At 38.2% G+C, this 23395-nt stretch overlaps 1 protein-coding gene across 1 annotated transcript; it reads left to right on the top strand.

Annotated features, from left to right (window-relative positions):
• Positions 1–9002: 9002 nt before the first annotated feature.
• Positions 9003–22265, top strand: LOC144448638 (uncharacterized). Its single transcript, XM_078138916.1, has 5 exons — positions 9003–9023; positions 9555–9612; positions 11896–12429; positions 13342–13448; positions 20156–22265. The coding sequence occupies exons 1-5, from the start codon at positions 9003–9005 to the stop codon at positions 20570–20572; spliced, it is 1137 nt and encodes a 378-aa protein (XP_077995042.1). The 3' UTR covers positions 20573–22265.
• The last annotated feature ends 1130 nt before the right edge of the window (positions 22266–23395 follow it).

The raw sequence follows: 23395 nt of genomic DNA, 5'->3' as shown, positions 1-23395 counted from the left end.
ATGTATGTATGTATGTATGCATGTATGCATGCATGCATGCATGCGTGGGTGGATGTATGTATGTATGTATGTATGTATGTATGTATGTATGTATGTATGCATGCATGCGCGTGTGCATGCATGTGTATGCATCTGTATGTATGTTTGTATATATAATGCAATATGTATGTACACACAGCAACGTGTGGTAGTGTGCATGTCTCAGTCGTTTCATATTTATGCATGGACAGAGAGACGTATTTGTATCTATCTGTCTGTCTGTCTGTCTGTCTCTGTCTCTGTCTGTCTCTCTGTCTGTCTCTGTCTCTGTCTGTCTCTGTCTGTCTCTCTCTCTCTCTCTCTCTCTCTCTCTCTCTCTCTCTCTCTCTCTCTCTCTCTCTCTCTCTCTCTCTCTCTCTCTCTCTCTCTCTCTCTCAATTTACTAACCGATATGTGTAAATCTGACGACCGTAAAGTTACAATCTACTTACAGATATCCCAAAAATGTAAGATGATTCAGTGTGAAATTAAAGGCTTCCATCACAAAATACCGTCGGTTAAACGATCTGAAAATATAACACATCAAGTATGTACTATATTAACAATTGTGACACATTTAATGGACAATTGAGATACATTTAACATTATATGAAAACAGCATTTTCATAGTTGTTAATATTATTTACACTTACAGGCTTCTCACTTCAGGACTCAAGTCATACAAGCCATTCAATGACGTATTGAGACATTTGGCTTCAAGGTTGCTGCACCGACAACCAGCTGGGCACACCACGTCTTTTGAAATTAAATGTAAAAGTTAGAAATATTTGTATATCATCTCTCGGTATTTCGAAAGAGGTCAATATCATGTCTGCCGTATTTTCCAAGTCGATGCATGAGGAGGAATATAGATACTGGCCTAAGGAATCACGAGTCCGACATGACATCATATGATGTGACTAACAAATGCCAGGAGGGTATTTTACATATATAGACCCACTCAGGTTGAAATTTGGAATTCATTCATAAGTCAAAATGTTTTCAAAATCTAGGGTGAGCGTGTATTAATTTTATGAAGTCAAGGTGTTATAGCACTCGACTGTTCATTCGAGCTTTATATGCACTCGGCGCCTAGCGCCCTCACTATATCTGAGTACTACTACATTACACCTTGACATTATATCAGTACAATCACACATTTGATGTCCAGATAAGAATATATTAAGTGTCATATTGACCTACAGCAATCCGACAGAAATAGTGCATTGGAGATAGTCCCCCAGAGGATAAAGAGATAAATCAAAGTGTTATTGTAAACGACCTCTTGGCAATTGTGAGATTATTGCAGTTTAGTTAAGATATGGGAAAGAATGGCCGGACAGGATATCAGTAGCGACATTTTTAAATTTGATTTTAGTCCTCCATTTTATCTATTATCATGTTGCTTTTGAAACTAATAATGCATAAAACTAATAAAAAAGTGCACTTACCACAGTAGAGCTCATCATCGCCATGGACACAATGGCGAATACCATCACATACATATTGCAAGCTAACACATAATTTGTTATCTCTGCATTTGTATGACCCAATAGGGCATTTCAAATCAGCTAATATGAAAACAGGAAACATAATAAAGAAGTTTAAAACCAGATTTAAACTGAATGCCTCCCGTAAGGGAATCACTAATTATGCAAATAACTCATGAAACTAAAAAAAAAATGGTAACAGGCTTTATTTTTGGACAAGCGTGCTTTCTTAGGTTAATGTATGTGCCAAATTATACGGAATTTGAAGAGTGCATGATATTGCTTAATTACTGAATATCGTTCATTATTCAAAATACTCATTAAAGGTAAAAGTTGTAGGAACAAACTTCTCAGGACATGTGCGTATTATTATGGTTGATATATGTACCATATTATGCGAAATTTGAAGCTTGCATTTTTAAGATACAACCTATTAATAATTATGCAATTTTTTTCATTAAAACTGACTGTAAGCTATATATCAAATATTTTATAGGACCTATCCACTTTGTTATGGTTAATGTATGAAGTAAATTATATTGACATTGAAGTATGCAGTCTTAAGATATAGCCTAATTACCGAAAATAATTAATTATGCAAATTATTCATTAAATCTTCAAACGAAATTAACAACTTATATAGGAGATATGCACTCTGTTATGTTTAACGTATGTAATCAATTGTATTGAAATTGAAGTATACATTTATAGCCTAATTACCGAAAATCATTAATTATGCAAATTATCAGGTCTAGCCATTACCCTAAAGATTATATATTACAAATTTCATTACAATTGAGCCAGCCGATTTTTAGAAAATGATGACACAGACACACACACACGGACAGCCAGACAGACACACACACACACACAGAGACAGACATTCCCCTGTTAATACCTCCCATACCCTTACGGGAGGTAAACACACTGAATTAGGATTACACAAATTGTTTGATATAATATTAGTAATTATGTTTTGTATGTATAAATGTATATATTCTATGGATAGTAAATTATTTAAATACTTTAGATACACCCATTCATTATTTGGCACTATACTATTCAAAAAAGATACATTCTGTTCATGCTTTCATTCTTGTATGTTGATCAGAATGTATGTGTATTGACCAACAATAACCATATAGAATTCCACGTATGTTACAGAATAATGAGCAATGTGGTGTCAGTTATCAAAGGGCTTTCACAAATTAATTAATCCTAAAAAAAAAACGAGTCAGCGCAAACATTTACTTTCTGGTACTAAAGCCTTGGAAACAAGATTTTTTAGCTAAACAGATACTGAACAGATTAAAATATTAATCACTCGCACATTTAAAGATTGCTCATCTGTTAGGCAGATCTTGAACTTTATTCTTAATCTTTGTATTATGATATTTTGACAGAAAGAAATATTTATTTGAGATCAAACAGCTCATGAATATCAATTGTCTCGTGTCAAAAATAAATTGTAAATTGAACCAAACGTCTACATTTTTGTAGAAACAAAATCAGATACCATAGGAAGTTGTTGCATCGTTCGCAAAGGAACTAAAAATCAAGCGGATCATTGATCATTTAGATAGATTTTAAGCATCTTCTTTAACGCTAATTTATAGTCTGCAATGGCCTGATTGTAGGCAGAATTGTACATTTGTTTCCTAGGGTGTTTCTCTTCGTTCTTTTTTTTTAAAGTTTTCATTGTCTTGCCTTATTCCCTCGTTTGCTGTTGTCGTTTATATTTCTTTGGGAAATTGTAATAAATATATATATTTTCAAAGTACATATATGATAACAAATATGGATATCACTTAGCATTAAAGACAATTAAAATTACAACAACAACAACAACAACAACAACAACAACAACAACAACAACAACAACGACAGCAACTACTACAAAGTGAAATAATCTCACTACAAGTTTGTTGGTCCTCGTCTTCCTTATCTGGACAGTCTACCTTACCATTGCATACTCTATGCAGTGGGATACAATAACTTCCCGGGCATCTGTATGTATAGTCCGGGCATATGAATTCATCTAGGAATGATAAAATACACATGATGTTATGTAAAAATACCTGTAATGCCCAATTTTATTTCACCTTATAACTGGTGTACATACAAATTTTTCCTTCCGTAGGGAAGGATATATATTAGGGTGAAAATTCTCTCCGTGTGTATGTCTGTGTCTCTGTCTGTCTGTCCGTGTCTGTATCACCATTTTCTTTAAAAAGGCCAGCTCAATTCAAACGAAATTTAGTAAATATGTTCCATAGGGTAATGGCAAGAACTGACTAAGTTTTGGTAAACATTCCATGAATATTAATGAGCACTTAATTAATGGTTTTCAGTAATTTAAGTATGCACTCTTCACATTCATTACACTCATTTGTGATACCAAAGCGCATCTGTCCTGAAAATATTACTGATTTAGCTTTTATTTTGAATAAGTTATTGGCATATTTTCCACATATTGGATGTGGAAGCCGCACTGAAGAAAGTTGTTGTTTCTGGTCATGTTGCCTAAAGTGATGTGACGACGCGAATATTTTTGTTTTAATTGTTCTTTAGTTCTGCAGTTGTCCTCCCTGAAGTAGCCATTAATGTAGGGAGAGTGATTTTGTGTTTTCCCTTGAACCCACAGTCTGCATTGGCTGGACAAATACGAGAATAAAGAAGATCAAAGTGGGGTATTTAAGTGATGCACACTCACCAGAAACGATTTTTCCATGGCATTAAAAAACTCCTACCGTGAGATCTATGCTACAACTTTCTATAAAAGCATTGCCTTATTACATGTTGTGGTTGGTTGTAAGATCGCATCTACAGACACTCATGATGGAGATTTCGCCTGCATAAGTTCAAACAATCTCTTCACTATTTTAAAATTAAAAAATCTTGTTTTTACTTCAGTCGATACTCCAGTGTCCGAGCAGCCTAATAAAAATTACCGTTGAAAATGTGCCACTACAGCTGAATTCATAAAGATCGACATTCAGCAGGTGACATTCTAAATTTAAAGATTTATAAATAGTGAAATTTCATATTTACCAGTATTTTACCAGCAATTTTGATGGTCGCACTTGCAAGTAATTTATACATCGCAGTGTAGACAAAGTATCCTGACTGAATACTCTGACTCCAATGTAAGAAAACTAATTTCATAGCTTTGTTGCTGTGCATTGCTATGTCGGCAAGCTTTCCTGTGCTGGGACAATCACAGATGTAGAGCTAAACTTGCATAAATCATGAAATTGCAAGACTATGCTTACGAAAGGCAATCAGTTTAAATCTGGCATTATTTATTTTATCACAGCGTACAGGAGGAACATAGCGAACATTCACACACGTATTCCACTACTGTATATTCAGTAAAGTTGACACTATGAAAATTTAGCGTAATTTATTCACAGTTTATATTTAGTAGTTATCAGCTAGATCACTAACTGTACACATAACATGTGGATTGCTCAACCACACACTGCTCCCTTGTGTAAACATTTGACATCTGGCTTATGGTATGGTCGTCCTACTCCCCATAAGCTAGGCGGTGGGTGTTTACAGCAGGAATAGAGGTTTGCCAGGGCAATCGACACCTTGTGTGTATTCCCGGTGCAGATATAAACTCATTGGCAATAATTAAAACATAAACAGTGGAGTATTATCTTTATTGAAAATACAGGTAGTCAAAAACACCACAGTATTTTCTTTTTTTTCGGTTGAAATATGTTACCATTGTCACAGTATGCAGAGTTCTACAATAACGTTATTTTTTAAAGTCTATTTTGTGTGGGATCCTCGACATGTGTGTCCATTTTTGAATCTTTATCAATATCACAAATGTAGCTATACGCCTGTGATGTTATGTTTGAAAAAAACAAGTAAGTAAACATATAAAGAAATCAAACAAATGTTTGCACACACCACAATCACGTAAATGTGAACCATCTCGACATCCAAATCTATAACCAAACTGATCGAAATCATACAAACACCAGTACTTCGAAGCAATACAAATACCACTCTGGCATTTTCTTTCGGTTACTAGACAGGGGTTGTCGTTATCTGAAAGACAAGTATATATTTGTGTTATGAACACGTTGTCATTGTACTCTTTCGATTAAGTTACAATGCATTGAGATTAGTAAATATTTATATAATTTAAGGAAGCGATATATTATACAGGAACAATAAACTATTTCTATGACAACAGTAGGAGTAAGATTCATACCACAACCAACTTCGTCTTCAGACACTCCATAATCACAATATACACAGTCTGTAATTCCATCACATCGCAGAGATGGTGCTAGGCATGTGTCATCAAGACATTTGATAGCATTACAAATATCTACATAAAGAAACAATTCAGGAGAAAATTGATACTTTATTTGGGATGATATCAGGAATTTAATCCATTTAGTCTTTAGAAGATTGAAAAGCAAAGTGATATACTTGGGAACCAGCTTTAAACTGAATGCCTTCCGTAAGGTATTCTTTAGATATTCGTTCGTGCACACAACATGTGTTTAAACGTAACAGAACATATGGAATTAGCAAATGAAGTGTTTGTACTACAGTTATTGAATTTCAAGAGTGCAATATTAAGATAAAGCCTAATACTGGAAAAATCATCAATTATGAAAATGACACCTTAAGGAGGCCTGCTTGTTTTATGTAAACCGTAGATTCCAAACAAAACTGTGCCTGTGTATAGAATACATAGCAATTAATTCATATCTGACAAGAAAAAAAAGTGGCCACTCTATTCCCCAAAAACCAGAAATCGCCAAAAAAATAGTAAATGCATATATTCTGAAATCCATGCATATGATTATAAAAAAACAAAACATTTTTTCTCATTTTTTCACCCTATTTTGTTGCGTAAACCTAATGGATTTAATAATGTTGTCGAAAATACTGTTTCTAGTTCTTATGAGTGTATATAGATGCAATTGTCGTTCACAATTTTGTGTCTATAGAGTATTGGACACTATATACTAAATTAACCATATATTCTTATCTATGCTTTCTGCAAAGGGTCCTGCTAGCTTTATGCATTCAATAAATAGATAAAAAGCATATGGTCACCATATTACTATTCACCCCACAAAGAGAGATGTCCTTATTTTAGATTTTTAAAAAGTTTTCTTATGCACATACGGATTGTACATGTCGTGATTGACTTTTGACAATATTAGGTGGTCATAGTACACTTGTTTTATCCTGTCAGATTTTGTTAACAAACTTTCATCCCAATCATCCTAAAATAAGTAGAATAATGACAACATAACATGACAGACTTATTCATTGCAAAGAATGAAAAAGATTGTTTAATATGTTCATCGACCTTCACAATTTGCAAAGGGCTTTCATTTGCTATTCGTTTTCCATTCTAGGGGCAAATGATTTAACCTACTAACTTAAAATCAATAATTATGCAAATGAGTCATTAAAACAAAAAGCTACATTACCAAATTTTACATGGCATATCGACTTAGTTAACATCAATTTATGTTGTGTTTGCAGGTTGTATTCTTAAGATACAGCCTAATTACTGCAAATTAATACTTATGCGAATTAATCATTAACAGGCATGGTATATTTAACAAAACCGAATCAGTTAAAAATAATTTCCCTAAATTTACTTTAAATTGAGCCGGCTTTTTTTAAAGAAAAGAACAACACAGACAAACAAACAAACAAACAAACAAACAGTCAGACACACACACACACACACCCACATTCCCCCCCCCCTAAACTATAACCAACCCTTACAGAGGGTAAAAATTGAAAGAAGAATGAACTTACCAATATCGGTACAATTGACTTCATCAGTACCATCTAAACAGTCAATGGTTAAATCACAATGTTTATTTCCATCAATGCATTGCCCACTAGAACAAGAAAACTGATTGGTTCCATGGCATACAGAGGTATCTAAGGGTTTAAACATATTCCAAGGGCACATTTTGTAAAATTAACATGTTATGTCTATTCCAAAATTGTGTAAATTACTTTTATAATATGGACTCCTTCAGCTGATGTTGACATGGACTATATTATCTACACCAACAGCGGTATTAATAAATATCAATGTGTATTTTCAACAGCATGGCAAGTTACATATTATATCATACCCATATATTGATGGTGCAAATCGAGAGATATTATTGGTCAAGACAACAACACACACATCTAAAATAGTGATAATGCACAATTAGGGCGACTCTAAGTGCCACTATATGAGAATAGTATACTCATGTTTGGATCGATGTCGTCTCCATCCATCATGGCCGCCAAATCCATACCGTCGATCTCCTGCACAACAAAAAGTCTTTGAAGCCAAACATTAATAGTTGGGGTAAATGAAGATTTCCAAAGCCCTAGAATTGCCTGACGTTTCCTCAAAATTACCACCTTAGAGCAGCTCAGCATAACTGCATAAGCCTACACCTTTGTTCTTGGCCCTATCTAAAACTCAGACACGGAGGCAGATCAGGGGGCAGATCATGTACGTAAGGCCGTCACAAAACGAGTCTACGTTCAACCCATTTCCAAATGATGTTACTACTGTACAGACTATGCAAACTTCATATATACGTTGTACATTATTAAACTGTTCATTGTTCATTGTTCATTGTTTAATGATAAATTTAGTGAAGTTGTCCTTGATGTCATATCATGAAATCGTCGCCGTAGTAGATGGAATGACAACTAAAATGAAAATTACCTCAACTTCATTCCGAAGTGTAGATTGTTTTACCGTTTTCTTTAATAGATTACTTTGCAAATTGCAATATACTGGTATGATATAATAGCAATAAACCACCCCCTGCCTATGGTATACCCCGAGGATTGGCCAGTTAACGACACATACGCATGAGTGTCAGTCAACGCGTATATAGTGCGTATACGGAGTCAAATGGTCAAAAACAAAGAGTATACCCTACCCAGGGGATGGTTTATTGCTGAATTGTTATATAAATGTCGATTTCTCAAATATGTGTAAAACTAACCACAGTCATTTTCATCAGATCCATCAAGGCAGTCTTTGTGAAAATCACAGTACTTAGTAAATGGTATGCGTCCACTACCATAGCACGTAAACCAATCAGCTGAGGAATTACCTTAAAGAAGGTCATAATCCGTAATGATACATAATACAATTTATTATTTTTCTTAACCCTTCCAACCCATTTGTTTGCAATGTACACTGGTGAACCTACAGAAATCACACTGTTCTTCAATATCAAAAAAGCATCAAATGATTTATAAATATTTTCATAACATGTAAGTATCTGGACATAAAAACTTGTTTTTATTAATATTATATAACTAGATTACATTTGTATGGAATTCAGAAAATGAAAGTATCATATTACTGGGCTGCTTGCGTCCAAACTGCCTAGGTTTGAGCAGGTATAACCGTATATTTTTTTAGATTCAACACATTACAATGATCCAACTACAATGATTACTAAAGTATTCAGAATGGCCACCAATATCTTTAAGGTATACATTGTTAACATTTACTTTATTTGTAATTGTGAAATTGTATCATTCTCGTGGGAGGAAATTGATTTTTTCGCCAATTATTGTAGTCATTTTCAAATGCACTTAGCAGACTTACACTTACCACACACTGGCCGTATACTAGTATCATAGCAAGTTGACGTGCCATCACATATATCACTTTGGTGAATACATTCCCGGCTCGCACATTGGAACATATATTCAGGACATGTGATGTTATCTTTCAGGATGAATATCACACAATAGATAATAATGAACCCATTTTGTTTGAATAAAGGGTCAAATTACATTACAAGTAATAATATAAGGTAATACCTTTTATATTATCTGAACAGTAAAATTGTGTTGCTTTATGGCTCCTGATTTCAAGCATATAATTAATGCAGCAAAGGTTACAGCATCATTAAAGAAAATCGATTGTCTTTTAAACAATGTAGAAATCATAAACGCCTCGATTAAAATAATATAGGACGTCAACACTAATGTTGTTCATCATTCCGTACAATTCAGGAACTTGTTGCCTTATTAACGCCGTATGGAGACATCAAGAAAGGCAAGAGAAACGCCAGTTGGGCAGCATCGCCATAAAATATGATTCTGCTAGAGTGACCGTTATTGATATTGACCTAACGTTGTTTCTATGTTGTTCCATGACACATTTTTCAACATGACATGACACACAATAAGTTACTATAAGGAATATAAACTACCTGATGGTAATATTCCTGTTGAGATGTTTAAATATGGTGACTCTCTTGTATCTGAACCTGTAAAATTACATTTAGATATTTGTTAAGTATTATGTTCAAGAATAATCATTTTTACTTCAATGTACTGAACAAAGATAAATGCACCTAATTTTATCCAAACTAAAGTGAATTGCAACAGTTAAGTTTTTAAAATGTTCAAACAAGAAATAATAAAGTTTAAATGCTTTAAATTTCCCAAAACAAGAAAACAAGAAAACTGTTGATGAACAAATATATACTTACGATTCATTAGATTAACTTTACAGATGTAGATGCTGATTGTATAAGATTTTATCAAAGTATCATTTAATGTTACTCTAATCCTTATTACACTATTAATAACCATGATAGATAATACAGATTTACACCTGTCCTGTTCTATATGAGACAGGTGCAGCGTTAGTGAAGTTATGTGATAATACCAATTATCTTGTATCAATGTATGTTAGGCTTTTGACGTAGGCGTTATGTATTCAAGGGTACACATGCTTCTCATAAAAAAATGATAAGTGATCATTCTTCACTGAAATGAATTACCTATGATTACTGCTATAACTCTAAAAATACGTAAGAATTATTGTTAATACTTACTTATGTTAGAGTTATGAATAGCTTCTTGTTTGCAAAGAAACAGAGAGGACAGATTTGCATCACATAGAATGTCATACCAGTGGTTATGTGAATGTAAATTTTCAATGTACATGGCAGTACAATCTTGATGAATACTTCCATCTGGCTGTGATCTAAATTAAGGTAAATTTTATCAATTGGTATAATTTTATATATACACCCATATACATGTTTAAATGGTCATGTTTTAATTCCGAATCAATGCATTATGAGGTACGTACTCCTCCAAGTAAACATTCGTTTTGAATAAATTTGTACGTATTTAAATATTAATACTTTATCAGACAAGAGTTTCATAAGTGACCTCTTGGCGCGTAACACGCGTTCAATGTCATTTGTTATAAAGATAATCGTCATCATCCAACCCCTATATCTACAGATGATGTAAACGCTTTAACTTCAAATACAGAGAGACATGTGTATATGTTTTTAACTGTAAACGCATGAAATAGAGGCATGTGTAGTTCAATTTGTGGGCGACAGTTAAATTGGTTGGTTGTTCCTGAGAAGAGAACATTCCAATAAAGATTACAATCTAATATTAATACTATATGGTACACTTAGTATCTATGAACATATGATTTTGGCAAACATTTTTTCGTTGGCTATTCAAACTGGAGAAAGATAACCAGCTAAGAATAATTCTGTAATATATTAACACAAATAAAACACCGGGTTTTACTGAAAAAGCAGGAAGACAAGTCTTATCCACGAATCAAAAGTCAGAGAAAATGAATAAAAACCACGTTACAACATAGTAATATAAAAGGAAGTTTTTAAATCTACCATACCCTGTTATACTCCAATCAGAATACAAAAATGGTTTCCCATCTGTCCAACTGTATTTCCCTTCCTTATCCACATCTGTTAAACCTATACGGAAAATAACGCGTTGCAGTTTACTGTTCCAGCCACACAGAAACCAGGCAATTCATGTTACGCTTCAAGAGAGCAAGATGGGAATTTCTTGCTACGTATAGCCTGGGTGAAATAAACCATCTAAAGACACTATAACTGGGTGCAGACACATTATACATAATATAGCAAGTAACTATATTCATTCAATCGTGCATAATTATGTGGGCCGTCGCAGGCAGAAAGGGCCCTTATGTCGATTTTTGCTACATTTTAAGTTAAAAGTTAGACGCGTTCAAACATTGTATCACTTTTCGTTACCCGTGAGTTCGAAAGTGCGAATGACCTTGATGACTCTCGGCATGATGTTTGATCGTTTTGGGTTAATATTTCTTTCTTCTCGAAAAAATGTTGCTCATTTTCGATGAAAATGAATAAAAATAAATAAATTGATAAAGGTTTTAGCATTTCTACGATATTTTTCCGACTCCAAACGAAGTTCGATGCTGCACATTCCCGCCAGATCTCACACGTGACCACTAACTTCCGAAATCAAACTCAACATTTCAAAGCGTAAGCAAACCTCTTCTTAGAAATCCCAATTTGTCGTGAAATAGACCCGGAACTACGCGCGTTACTTGAAAATCGACAGGATGACATCGCCGAAACATTTAGCCCACCGCAATCGACATCCAATTCGCAGATTTCCCAAGATGAAAATACCACTAGTACTAGTAATATTATTGTTCAACGCGATTCAGCCGAAGCAGAAGGTAATTCCGAAGACGAAGACCACCAACTCAACCCAGAAGAAATAGCAAGATTATTTTCAATATCAGACGACTTATCAGCAGACGAAGGGCCCCGGGATGATTTAGCCAAGAGTGCAGTAGAGTTAGCGATGAAAGACGGATGTGGATGTAAGAATGAGTGTTTTACCAGTTTGAGTGTCGACCGAGTATGGGAATACCGTTTAAACGTAGCAGAGTTTCCAAGGGACCAGTTAGATGTACTTATATTATCAAAATTAGAACAGAGTGAAGTCTTAGGTGAAACTATTCGTGGAGGCAAGAGGGAGCGACAATACTTCAACTACACCTTTGTTGGACAATCTGTCTGTGAAAAAGCGTGGCGTTACATTCATAGTATAGGTGAGTATTTTTGTTTTCGTACTTTTATTAATTGTTGATTTTCCCTATGTCGACATGTCGTCGCTGCTTTTAAAATTCACCAATTGCAGTTTTAAATGAAAGTCTGAAAGCCAGGTGGAGGGTCTATGGCCTGACGTAGTAATAATAGATGTTCATACCTTAAACATCGATGTCAAATAAGCCCGAAGCATAGAAGAGGGGGAAATGACGACGCTGGAGTCGATATTTATTTGTGTCAGTTGCAATGAACGCCCGGTCGGTGAGGTGACCGACTTTATTTTAGCGGTACAGGTATCAAACTGGGATCATGGTGGTACTTTCATGCTGGATGTTGTAAACTGAACGGTTTATGTACAGGGGAGGGAAAATCATTATTGATGGCAGAAATGGGATGGTTACGTTTTTCAGAGAATACATTTGTAAACTTGTTCTTGGTAATCGAATGTAATCGATGAGTACAAAATATGCCATCGGTCAAATTGTGTAAATAACTTACTACTACCCATACAGCGTCAACACGTACCTGAAATTTGTATCTACAGTTTGCTTACTGGAAGTTTGATTTGATTGTGCTGAAACAATATGATGTAACGTTATAACTTATACAGTGCCACGTTATATTATACAGTGCCATTCAAGCTATTGTTATTGTATTGGTAATTCACTACAAATCGAATTTATACAATTGTATAATTACTTATGTAGTTTGAGTCATTCACCTAGTCCTATCACTTGTATACAATTGCCATGATTTTGTTGATTTTGTCAAAATTGTTTTTTGTTAAGGTCATTACAACTAGTCTTTGATATTCGTTAAACCTCTGTATTAAACCTATTACTAATAATAGTAATAAGTATCAGTATTTTAAGATATATTGTGACATTAGTTAATCTTTTCTTCATTGCTAATAGGAGAAAAAAGATTTAAGAATATAAAGAGTCATTACAAGATGTATGGTGTTGTCCCAAGAAATCATGGTCTGAAAGGCAAGAGACCAGTTAATGCATATTCATTTGAGGTAAGTCATTAGTTAGTATTGCTGAGTTTATCTATATATAACACTTGTTGCTAGGTAAAGCCATCCCATTTCTAATATTAAAGTATACTTTCTGTTCATCGAAAATACTCACCTTTATTATACTACTATTGGGTTACCCTTTTGCTTTTAGCCTAACTTCGCAAAATAAAGTCGTGACCCCTGACCCACCTGTGGCTATCCCATGATGCCCCTTTTCCCCCCAGTACTAAATTTTGCGAGCGAAAGAAGACGTACACTTTCTTCGCTCACGACAAATTAGCCTTTTCAAGCCTTGGTGGATTGTTATAGCTGACTTCTGTGGCACCCAGTCCCTGGAAACCCCAGCTGAGTCCTTTCTTTTATTCTTTTCATTCAATTGTGCTTGTTTTAAGCTTCGCTTTTCTTTATTTGTTCTGTTTGTATTGAGCGGTCGTCTGTTGTGTTCCGTTACACGACCGTTTCAATTTTTTCCGCTTTTCACTATTGTTTAAAGCGTATTTTTCAAACCATGCTTCCGAACCAAAAGAAGGGGTCTTGTGGACATGTTTTCCACATGGAGGACCTCCACAAATTTTGCCCTTCTTGTCGGAAGTGTTCCCGTACTTCACCATGCAAAACCGTATGCGGTCATTGGGTAGACGATCAATGGCAAGAATTCGATAAACCTATTGAATCGTCACGTAAACCTAAATCAAAGCAGAGTAAGCGGACCTCCGCTGCTCCGAGCACCGATTTAGATAAATTTTCAGGTAAGTCTTGTGTAAGTGTGGGTTCTCCCACGACAAAACGCCCTTCTGAGGGCGAGGTCTTAACCACAACGGGTTCTGAAGTACGGGTTTCTCGTGGACCTATGCAGGACTCGTCCGATAAGGGACGTCCTGATACGGGTATTGTTAGTGGAGAGTGTCCTGTTATTACAGACAGCCCCTCTTCCTACAAACCTGATTCTCGTTCTCCGTCTCCGACACCTCAATATAGCGGTCGGTTTCGAGAACCTCCCAGGCGAACTGACGTAAACCCTTCGAGCCGTCCACATACCGTTCAAGGGTCGTTCAGTGAACGACAAACCATGCCGTCGAATATGCTAGATCCTTCGCGTGGGGTAATACCGGAAGTCAAAAGACGCACTTCCCGCCCTACTGCTAGCGGATCACGTGATCAGTCACCTGATCCTAGGTCGATACCATGGCCTCCTACGGGGACGCTACCATATCCATTCAATGCTATGGGCTACCCACAAGGTGAAACTTCCACAGATTTGGATCCAAGACAAAATCCATTTCCTTGGACTGCCTTTGGCCAACCTACAGGGTTTTGGCCTCCACCTAATTATTGGTCACCTTATGGTTACCCCCCCACCATGGATACCCATCAGTCTAGGGGTCCCTGGGGAGGAGGGGATAGAGGAAGAGAGAGGTCACGGTCGCCTTATGACCGTTCCCAGTGCCACCGTCGTTCACGCAGTTCGCCGGAACGTGACGTAGGGGTACTTCGATTTCGCAGAGATCGCTCTCGTTCCCCACGCCGCTCGCACAGTCCACCGAGGCGCGGGGATCGTAGATCATCGACTTCACCGAGACGTTCTTCCAGACCACGCATTCCGGTAACGCGTGAAGAGTGTTCTCCCTCGTCTTCACCGACACGTTTCTGCCGCTTACAGGGCGAACGTTTCGGACCTCTATGGAGACGCGATCCCGATGAAATGTCCTTAACGGCCCCAGAGGATCGCGACCTTATTGGGGGCGCTGGCCATTCGGATGACGATCGGATTAGACCGCCGCCCTCTGAATCAGAGGGGAGAGCGCCCTCTCCGGAACGCTTTTCTGATATTCCATTTAGTCAATGCGTTGAATGGGTTTATCAACAGTTCCCAGATAAATGTACCCGTCCCACTGCAGCGAATTCGGTACAGTCTGAGACAAGCTTAGCGTTGGAGGGCCAACTCGACCAGACGGAGTATCAACCTGCTACACTCCCCCTCTCAGCTATGGTCACTTCAGTACAGGGTAAAGTGTCCTCAGAGGTTTGTGGCAAGGGTCCAGGTCAGCCGCCAATGCGAATGAATAGGTACCCTTGGTTCCGCTATCCAGGGAAACCTTATCGTACCCACGCAACCGATCAACGTGTCAACTTTCCAGAGCTGGACACTGATGCTGATGCTGTTGACCAAGATCGTGATGGCTTTAAGAATACTACCATTGATAATAAGCACTTATCACGGTTAGGAGAAGGATACGCATTATCCCTTCGGATATTCTCCTCTATCGATTGGTTCCTTGCTACTACGGTGTCAGAGATGAGGTCCGCCCATCCTGACTCACAGAAGATATTTCGTCTGATGCAGGAAGTTAATAAAGCACTTAGCCACGTGACTGAGCAGACGACTAGATCACGTGCTGCCTTGTTACTCCTTCAGCGAGATGCTTTTCTTCGTCGTAACTCAATTGTGTTGCCAACAGAATTAAGACAGGAAGTTCGTGCAGCACCGATTGATGCACCTTCTCTATTTGCTGGCACTTTAACTTCTATAGCTAACCGTGCCAGCGAAGCAAAGCAGCGGGAGCGTTTGATTTTTGACACTCCCCGTTCGAAACCGCGTACAAACTTCAAACAGTCCCCAGTCAGTAGTAAGTCCCCTGTGACAAACATCTCGCGAGGTTCACAGAGGGGACGAGGACGGGGTAGACAGACTTCCCGAGGCCGTGGTAGAGGCAAGCCTCAGTGGTCTGTGACGAACAAAGACAGCAAACCCGGACCACCCTCAGGGAGGGGTTCAGGTGGTTTCGCGCAACATTCCTGACGGTGCTCCCGTCTTTACCGCCCCTACTACACCCTCTCAATCAAGCGTAGGGCCAGTAGGGGGAAGGCTCCTGTCATTCGCCAAAGAATGGCAGCTGATTACCGACGATTCCTTGGTTCTTTCAATAGTAAGAGAGGGTTATCGCCTAGAGTTCGAACGTCACCCACCACTTACAATGTCTCCCTTTGTCACAGTGCTTCCAGACAACAAGCAAAAAAGAGAAGCTCTGTTAGAAGCAATTCAGACCTTAGTCAAAAAAGGGGTAGTCAGACAGGTGAACGCTACCAATGCAGGTCCAGGGTTTTACAACCACCTGTTTTTGGTGCCAAAAAAATCGGGGGGGTGGCGCCCGATTCTGAACCTAACAGCACTGAATCAATTCATGACCGTGTCCAAGTTCAAGATGGAGACCACGCGATCCATTCTCGCCGCTGTTCAGCCAGGGGAATGGATGGCGTCAATCGATCTAAAGGACGCATATTTTCATGTACCGATTCACGATTCATGCCATCGGTTTCTTCGTTTTGCGGTGGACGAGCAGATTTTCGAATATGTTGCTCTTCCCTTCGGCCTTGCGACGGCCCCCAGAATCTTCACTCGTATCATTTTAGCCCCCGTGGCATGGCTACATCAAAGGGGCATTCTGCTTCACCCTTATCTCGACGATTGGCTTCTTCGCAGCATGACTCAAGAAGCCTTAGTTCTTCGGGTTCAAGAGACCCTATCCGTCCTAGTTCGTTTGGGTTTTCTCCCCAATTACGAAAAGTCGCAACTAGTCCCCACACAAGACATGAACTTTGTGGGGATGCATTTTCTAACATACCGAGGTATTGTCTGCCCCCCTCAGGACAGGGTAGACAAGCTAGCGAGTGCCATTCATACGATCCTTCCCAGGCATGCCACTCAGGCAAGGGTAATACTGTCCATCCTAGGGTTGATGAATTCCCTTATAGATCTCACCCCATGGGCACGTTTGCGTATGCGCCCCATCCAATTATACCTATTGGCATTCTGGCGCCCATCATTACACCCCCTCTCTTTCAAGGTTCCTATTCGTCCGTCTCTCCGCTTGCACCTGCTTTGGTGGGTGGACGAGAACAATTTGCTAGAAGGGAGGTCCCTAGTGTATCAAAAGGCGAACCTGTCCCTTTTCACCGATGCTTCGAAAGAGGGATGGGGAGCCCACTGCGACTCCCAGGTGGCCTCAGGTCAGTGGGGGGGAGTAACAAGTCAGAGACACATCAACTGGTTAGAACTCAAGGCAGTCTTTCTAGCCCTAGTGCAATTCGAGACTCTGGTGTCGGCTCGCCACGTACTGCTCCACTCCGACAATACGACAGTGGTAGCATATGTAAACAAAATGGGGGGCACAAAGTCACCAGACCTCTGTTATCTGCTCTGGGACATGATGTTTTGGTGCAAAGAGAGGGACATAACCCTAAGAGCACGACATCTCCCCGGCAGACTGAACGGAATCGCCGACGCTCTCTCTCGGCAGAAGAAGGTTCGGCCAACAGAATGGGAGATCCCCCAGGAGGTAGCAAATCAGGTCTTCGCTCACTGGGGAACCCCCCTGCTGGATCTCTTTGCAACTTACCACAACACAAAACTGCCAATGTTCGTAGCTCCAACTCCGGACACAAGGGCAGTAGCGACGGATGCGCTGTCAATCTCATGGGAGGGAATATTAGCGTATGCTTACCCTCCAATAGTGATTCTTCCTCTGGTCCTTCGCAAGGTACAGGAGGAGGATGTAGTCCTTATTCTGATAGCACCGCTATGGCCAAATCGGTCTTGGTTCCCTTGGCTTCTGTCTCTTCTAGTAGATTGCCCAATTCGACTCCCACAGAGGACAGACCTTCTCTCTCAGGGTCGGAGCATTGTTCACCCCAGCCCAGAGATTTTTCGTCTTCACGCATTCAAACTATCGAGAAATCCCTCGTTCAGAAAGGATTTTCTACTGACTCTGCCGCGGTTATCGCAAGACCGCAGCGGGCAAGTACTCTCAGCACTTACAACAGCAAATGGGAACGATTTTGTGATTGGTGTCAGCGAAGGCAGATTGATCCAATCCATATCACTACCAGAGACTTTGCAGACTTCTTGTTAGATCTCTTTAATGTTAAGAAATTTGCTGTAAAAACTATAATGGTATACCGCGCAGCAATTGCATCTACCATTAAGAGTACAGGAGGAAAAGACTTTGGTCAAGATAAAGTCTTATCTAGCATGATTAGGCATTTCCATATCAAGCGTCCTCCTAAACCTATTTCGATCCCTCAGTGGAATCTGGCATTAGTCCTGAGGGTACTGGAGAAAGCTCCCTTTGAACCTCTGCAATCAGTTTCATTGAGAGCAATGACACTCAAAACAGTCTTCCTCTTGGCCTTAGCGTCAGGCAGAAGACGCAGTGAGATCCATGCTTTGGATGTGAGCAAGGGGAGAATTACTTGGTCTGAATCACAAGTAATCCTCAGGCCTCACCCGTCCTTCTTAGCAAAGAACCAGGTACTGGGGTCCTTTTCTTCCCCCATTACCCTTCTTGCGCTCTCTAATTTGGTAGGTTCTGACAAACAAGAGAGATTACTTTGTCCGGTTCGAGCCATACGTTGGTATTTGCATCGTACCAACTCATTCAGAGGAGAGAGATCACGTCTCTTCATCCCTTATGACCCCGACAACAAGAGCGATTGTTCGGCAGCCATAATTTCTAAGTGGATTATTCAGACAGTCAGATGGGCATACCAGGAAGCATCTGATGATAGTTTAAGGTTATCCCGGGTCACAGCCCATGAAGTTAGAGCCATCTCAACTTCTTGGGCAGTACATGCAGGAATTCCAGTAGCAGAAGTACTCAAAGCTGCTACTTGGCGTTCTCCTAATTCTTTTATAAGCTACTATCTTAGAGATATGGCCCAGGATGCATCTGAATTGCAGTCTCTGGGTCCAGTCTGTGTCAGTCAGCACATTGTATAATTGGGATGTCAGGAACTCCCCCCTCCTAATTGGCTGACAAATTCTAACCCAATAGTAGTATAATAAAGGTGAGTATTTTCGATGAACAGAATTGAAGTTTCTACCGAAACTAATTTCTGTGAAGAGAAAATACTCACCTTTATGTGAATCCCTCCCACCACCCCACAGTTTCTGTTTCGTGTACTTTTCCGTATTTTTGTCTGTTAATATGACAAAATTTAGTACTGGAGGGAAAAGGGGCATCATGGGATAGCCACAGGTGGGTCAGGGGTCACGACTTTATTTTGCGAAGTTAGGCTAAAAGCAAAAGGGTAACCCAATAGTAGTATAATAAAGGTGAGTATTTTCTCTTCACAGAAATTAGTTTCGGTAGAAACTTCAATTATAAGTTTTGTCATCGTGTAAAACTAACCATCTCCCCTGGTTGTTTTGATGTGTCATTTTGTTCACGTTGAGAGGGAAATTTCAGTAAACCTGAAATTGTATTTTATAACATGACATACCGTATGTGTAAAGGTCAATCTGATACAATCATTTGGCTATTGCAAAACTATATATATATATCTCTCTCTCTCAAAAATATAACTAATGTATAACCATAGGGGTGCATAAACTTTTTAGATTGTTGTTTTCCTCACAGGCAAAATATAACAATGTTTTGACTTTCCCATACCTTTATGGAAAGAACACAAGGGGGTGTGTGCAAGCTGTTATTTGAAAATACAGTATTTAGTTTCAACGTATTGGTTTGGTAAAGTTGTAGGTAAAATCTAAGTGTCAAAACAATATATTTGAAAGCATTAACTTCAAAAGGTGACAATGTACTATGTGCACCGTACCATTGGTGAGTGTGTCATTGTTTTTTTATCCTGTTCTTTAATTCTCACTCTGAAATACTAATATATTGTATTTATTCTTCTGAGTATTCCAGGTAATACAAGATGTAGTTCAGTTTTTAATCAGATATGGCGAAGAAAATGGTTTACCAATGCCGGCAGCACCACGTGGAAGGGATGGGAGGGCCCCTGTATACTTACCTTCAAGCGAGTCTAAGATGGATGTGTACAACAAGTATGTTGAAGCGTGTAGAGACTGTGAACCTATTAGAGAATGTGTTGGTGAGACTTTATTCAGAAACATTTGGCAATCATGTGTCCCCCATATACAGAAGATGGAACCATGTACTGATGTATGCGCGAAGTGTGAACAATATAGAAATAGTATTAGGTTTGCTGTTACTGAAGATGATAAATTAGGAGCAAGTTTAGCATTTTCTGAGCATATTTTGAAGGCCCAGAAAGAGAGAGAATTTTTGAATATTTGTATAAAAAATGCACAAGTTAAGTGATAGAGAGGTTTTGTAACCTGTAAGTCCATGTTCACAAGATTTATTTTCTGTCCACTACACTTTTGATTTTGCCCAGAGTTTTATGTTACCTCATCAGTCTAGACAGGTCAGTCAGCTTTATTTTTTGAATCCACTACGTGTTAATTGCTTTGGAATATGTAATGATGGTTTGAAATCACAGATGAATTATTTATTTGATGAGTCCCAAACAATAGGAATAGATAATGGAAAATGTCATGGAGCCAATAATGTAGTAAGTATGTTAGATGACTATTTTGATCACCATGGTTTAGGAGAAAGGGTTTGTCACTGTCATGCTGATAACTGTGGGGGTCAGAATAAGAATAAAACTGTTGTTCATTATTTCTGTTATCGCACTAGTATAGGTTTGCATGATGAAATTAATTACCATTTTCTAGAGCCAGGCCATACTAAGTGTATATGTGATGCATGTTTTGGAAAGATACGCCAACTTTATCGTAGAAGTGATGTAGATACAGTCAGTCAGTTGAGTAATGTAGTCAGTAAAAGTGCTAAGATTAATAGTGTCAAGTGTTATATGTGTCAGGACACAGTACCAACTTTTCAGTGGTATGAATGGGATAGGTTTCTAAATAGATATATGACACCACTGAAGGGGATTAGACAGTACCATCACTTCAGGTTTACAAAGGAAGATCCTGGTTATGTGTATGTCAGGAAGACAGTGACAGACAGTGAGGAGAGGATCTGTCTTGTCAGGAGAGGCATTACATGGCCACCATCTCCAGATTGTAAACCTGAAGTGATGGCAGCAGGTGGGTTGAGTCTAGCTAGACTGAGAGAGTTGCTAAAGCAAATAGTTCCATATGTAAGAGAGCCATACAGACAAGTATTCTGCCCCGAGGAGTAAAATGTTATAGTCAAAAACAGTGTCAAAAAGGAAGTATAACTTGAGTACCATATGATTTATCAGTACAGTATTGGAAGCAAAGGACAAGAAAATTATGTCAGTATGTCTTTCTTACATTACAATTTGCATAAGGTATGTTCTCAAAGTGTCACATTTCATTAAAAAAAACTACTTTCAATCCAAAGATCACATTTGATATAATTTGTAGACAGATGGTCCAATGCAAGACATTCACATATATTGTGATATCAGGTCATCATAGTATAAGGTACATGTGGTTCTCATGTCTCGGAAATGAAGTATACTCTGTATTACAATCATAGCATTTATAAACATTCAATATATATTGTCACTTTCAATCCATATAGCCATTTAGTTCATTTACAATTGAAAAGTGAGGAACAATATTAGTAGGATATCTAATTTTGATGTTCAATATTTATACGACAGGGTTACTTTTATTGTCATCATCATTTGACCATTCCCCCTCCACCTATTCTCATATGTTGACTGCAATACACAAATACATAGCCATAAGATGAATTTCACATTTCAATGGTAGATTTATTTTGTTTGAGACAGTTCATGAAATTTAAGATTCCTTGTACATATGAATTTTTTTAAAACATGATACAATGTACATGTACACACGAAAGTAATGTTTAGAATGTATTAATAAGGTTTCCTTTACATGTTTGAACTCAGGTGCGCTGTATATGGTTGCCATGGCAACAATTTAATTGCCATGGAGACATATGAGTGTTGTGATTTAATATATTTTTTTCAAGTGTATACATTTTGCAGTTTTCTTTAGTAATTATTCAATAAACTAATTGTTTGGTATTCCTACAAATGTATGTGTGCTAGTGAATCTTTCCCCCCCCCCCCATAAAATAATGGAATGATCCAAAAACAAAAACAACAATTATCAGCCCACATACTTCTCATTGTAAATAAAATAATCCATAAGAATGATTCCAACTTGTAGCATTATCATCAGTTGACACTCCTATACATTCACTATACAGTGTGCTTACACAAGGCAATAGCAAAAGCTTTGTCAAAATACTAAGGTCAGAGGTCACATCTTTGGATGGGCCAAAATGGTAGTTTTAGGGCGTTTTCAGCGGAATCCTTTCAAACACTGAAATTTAGCCATATAAACTATCTAAAAATGAAAAAAAGTCAAAATCGAAAATTTTCGACATAAGGGCCCTTTCTGCCTGCGACGGCCCATGTAGTTAATTATTTTGGTTTATGTGCGGTTGTACTAAAGAGAGAGAGAGAGAGAGAGAGAGAGAGAGAGAGAGAGAGAGAGAGAGAGAGAGAGAGAGAGAGAGAGAGAGAGAGAGAGAGAGAGAGAGAGAGAGAGAGAGAGAGTGTGTGTGTGTGTGTGGGGGGGGGGGAGGGGGAGAGAGTGAGAGAGAGAGAGACATAGAGATAGAAAGACAGTGCACATGAACCTGCAACATGATATAAAAAAAATCATGTGCACATTTTCCAATTGCTAAAAGTAAAACACTCACCAATATAAATCCAACTAGTGATATAGTCTAATGCCAGTTCGTGCAGGAACTGGGCCTCATATTCTGAAGAAATACTTGTGAGAGATCCGTTGCTTTCCTTACACTTAGTCTCACCCTCCATCCATGTTAGCAGAGATGATGCATTGAACAAACGGTAGCAATGACCCATGTGCAACATCCACTGCGGTAAACATGTGAAATCTATTCAAACCGAGAACGTTACCATACATGTGTTTTCAAGAAAATGTGTATGTATTTAATGAATTGAAACTATTTGAATACTTATACTAAATACTTTTGTCACATGAACATTTTTAAAAACAAAGTTTGATATGATTTAAACTAAATGCGTTTGTCCTAAGCCAAGTGCAGGCTTACTAACACAATATGTTATCTGATACGGTA

The sequence above is a fragment of the Glandiceps talaboti genome, chromosome 17 (genome assembly GCF_964340395.1).
Source record: "Glandiceps talaboti chromosome 17, keGlaTala1.1, whole genome shotgun sequence".
Classification (NCBI taxonomy): Eukaryota; Metazoa; Hemichordata; class Enteropneusta; family Spengelidae; genus Glandiceps; species Glandiceps talaboti.
The sequence above is the reverse complement of the archived record's forward strand: the minus strand, read 5'-3'. Positions and strand labels throughout refer to the sequence as shown.

Coding starts and splice junctions, on each gene's coding strand:
- LOC144448638 (XM_078138916.1), top strand. CDS start 9,003: ATGGCCACCAATATCTTTAAG. Junction 9,024..9,554: donor TGGCCACCAATATCTTTAAG/GTATACATTGTT, acceptor CGTACAATTCAG/GAACTTGTTGCCTTATTAAC. Junction 13,449..20,155: donor TTAATGCATATTCATTTGAG/GTAAGTCATTAG, acceptor TGAGTATTCCAG/GTAATACAAGATGTAGTTCA.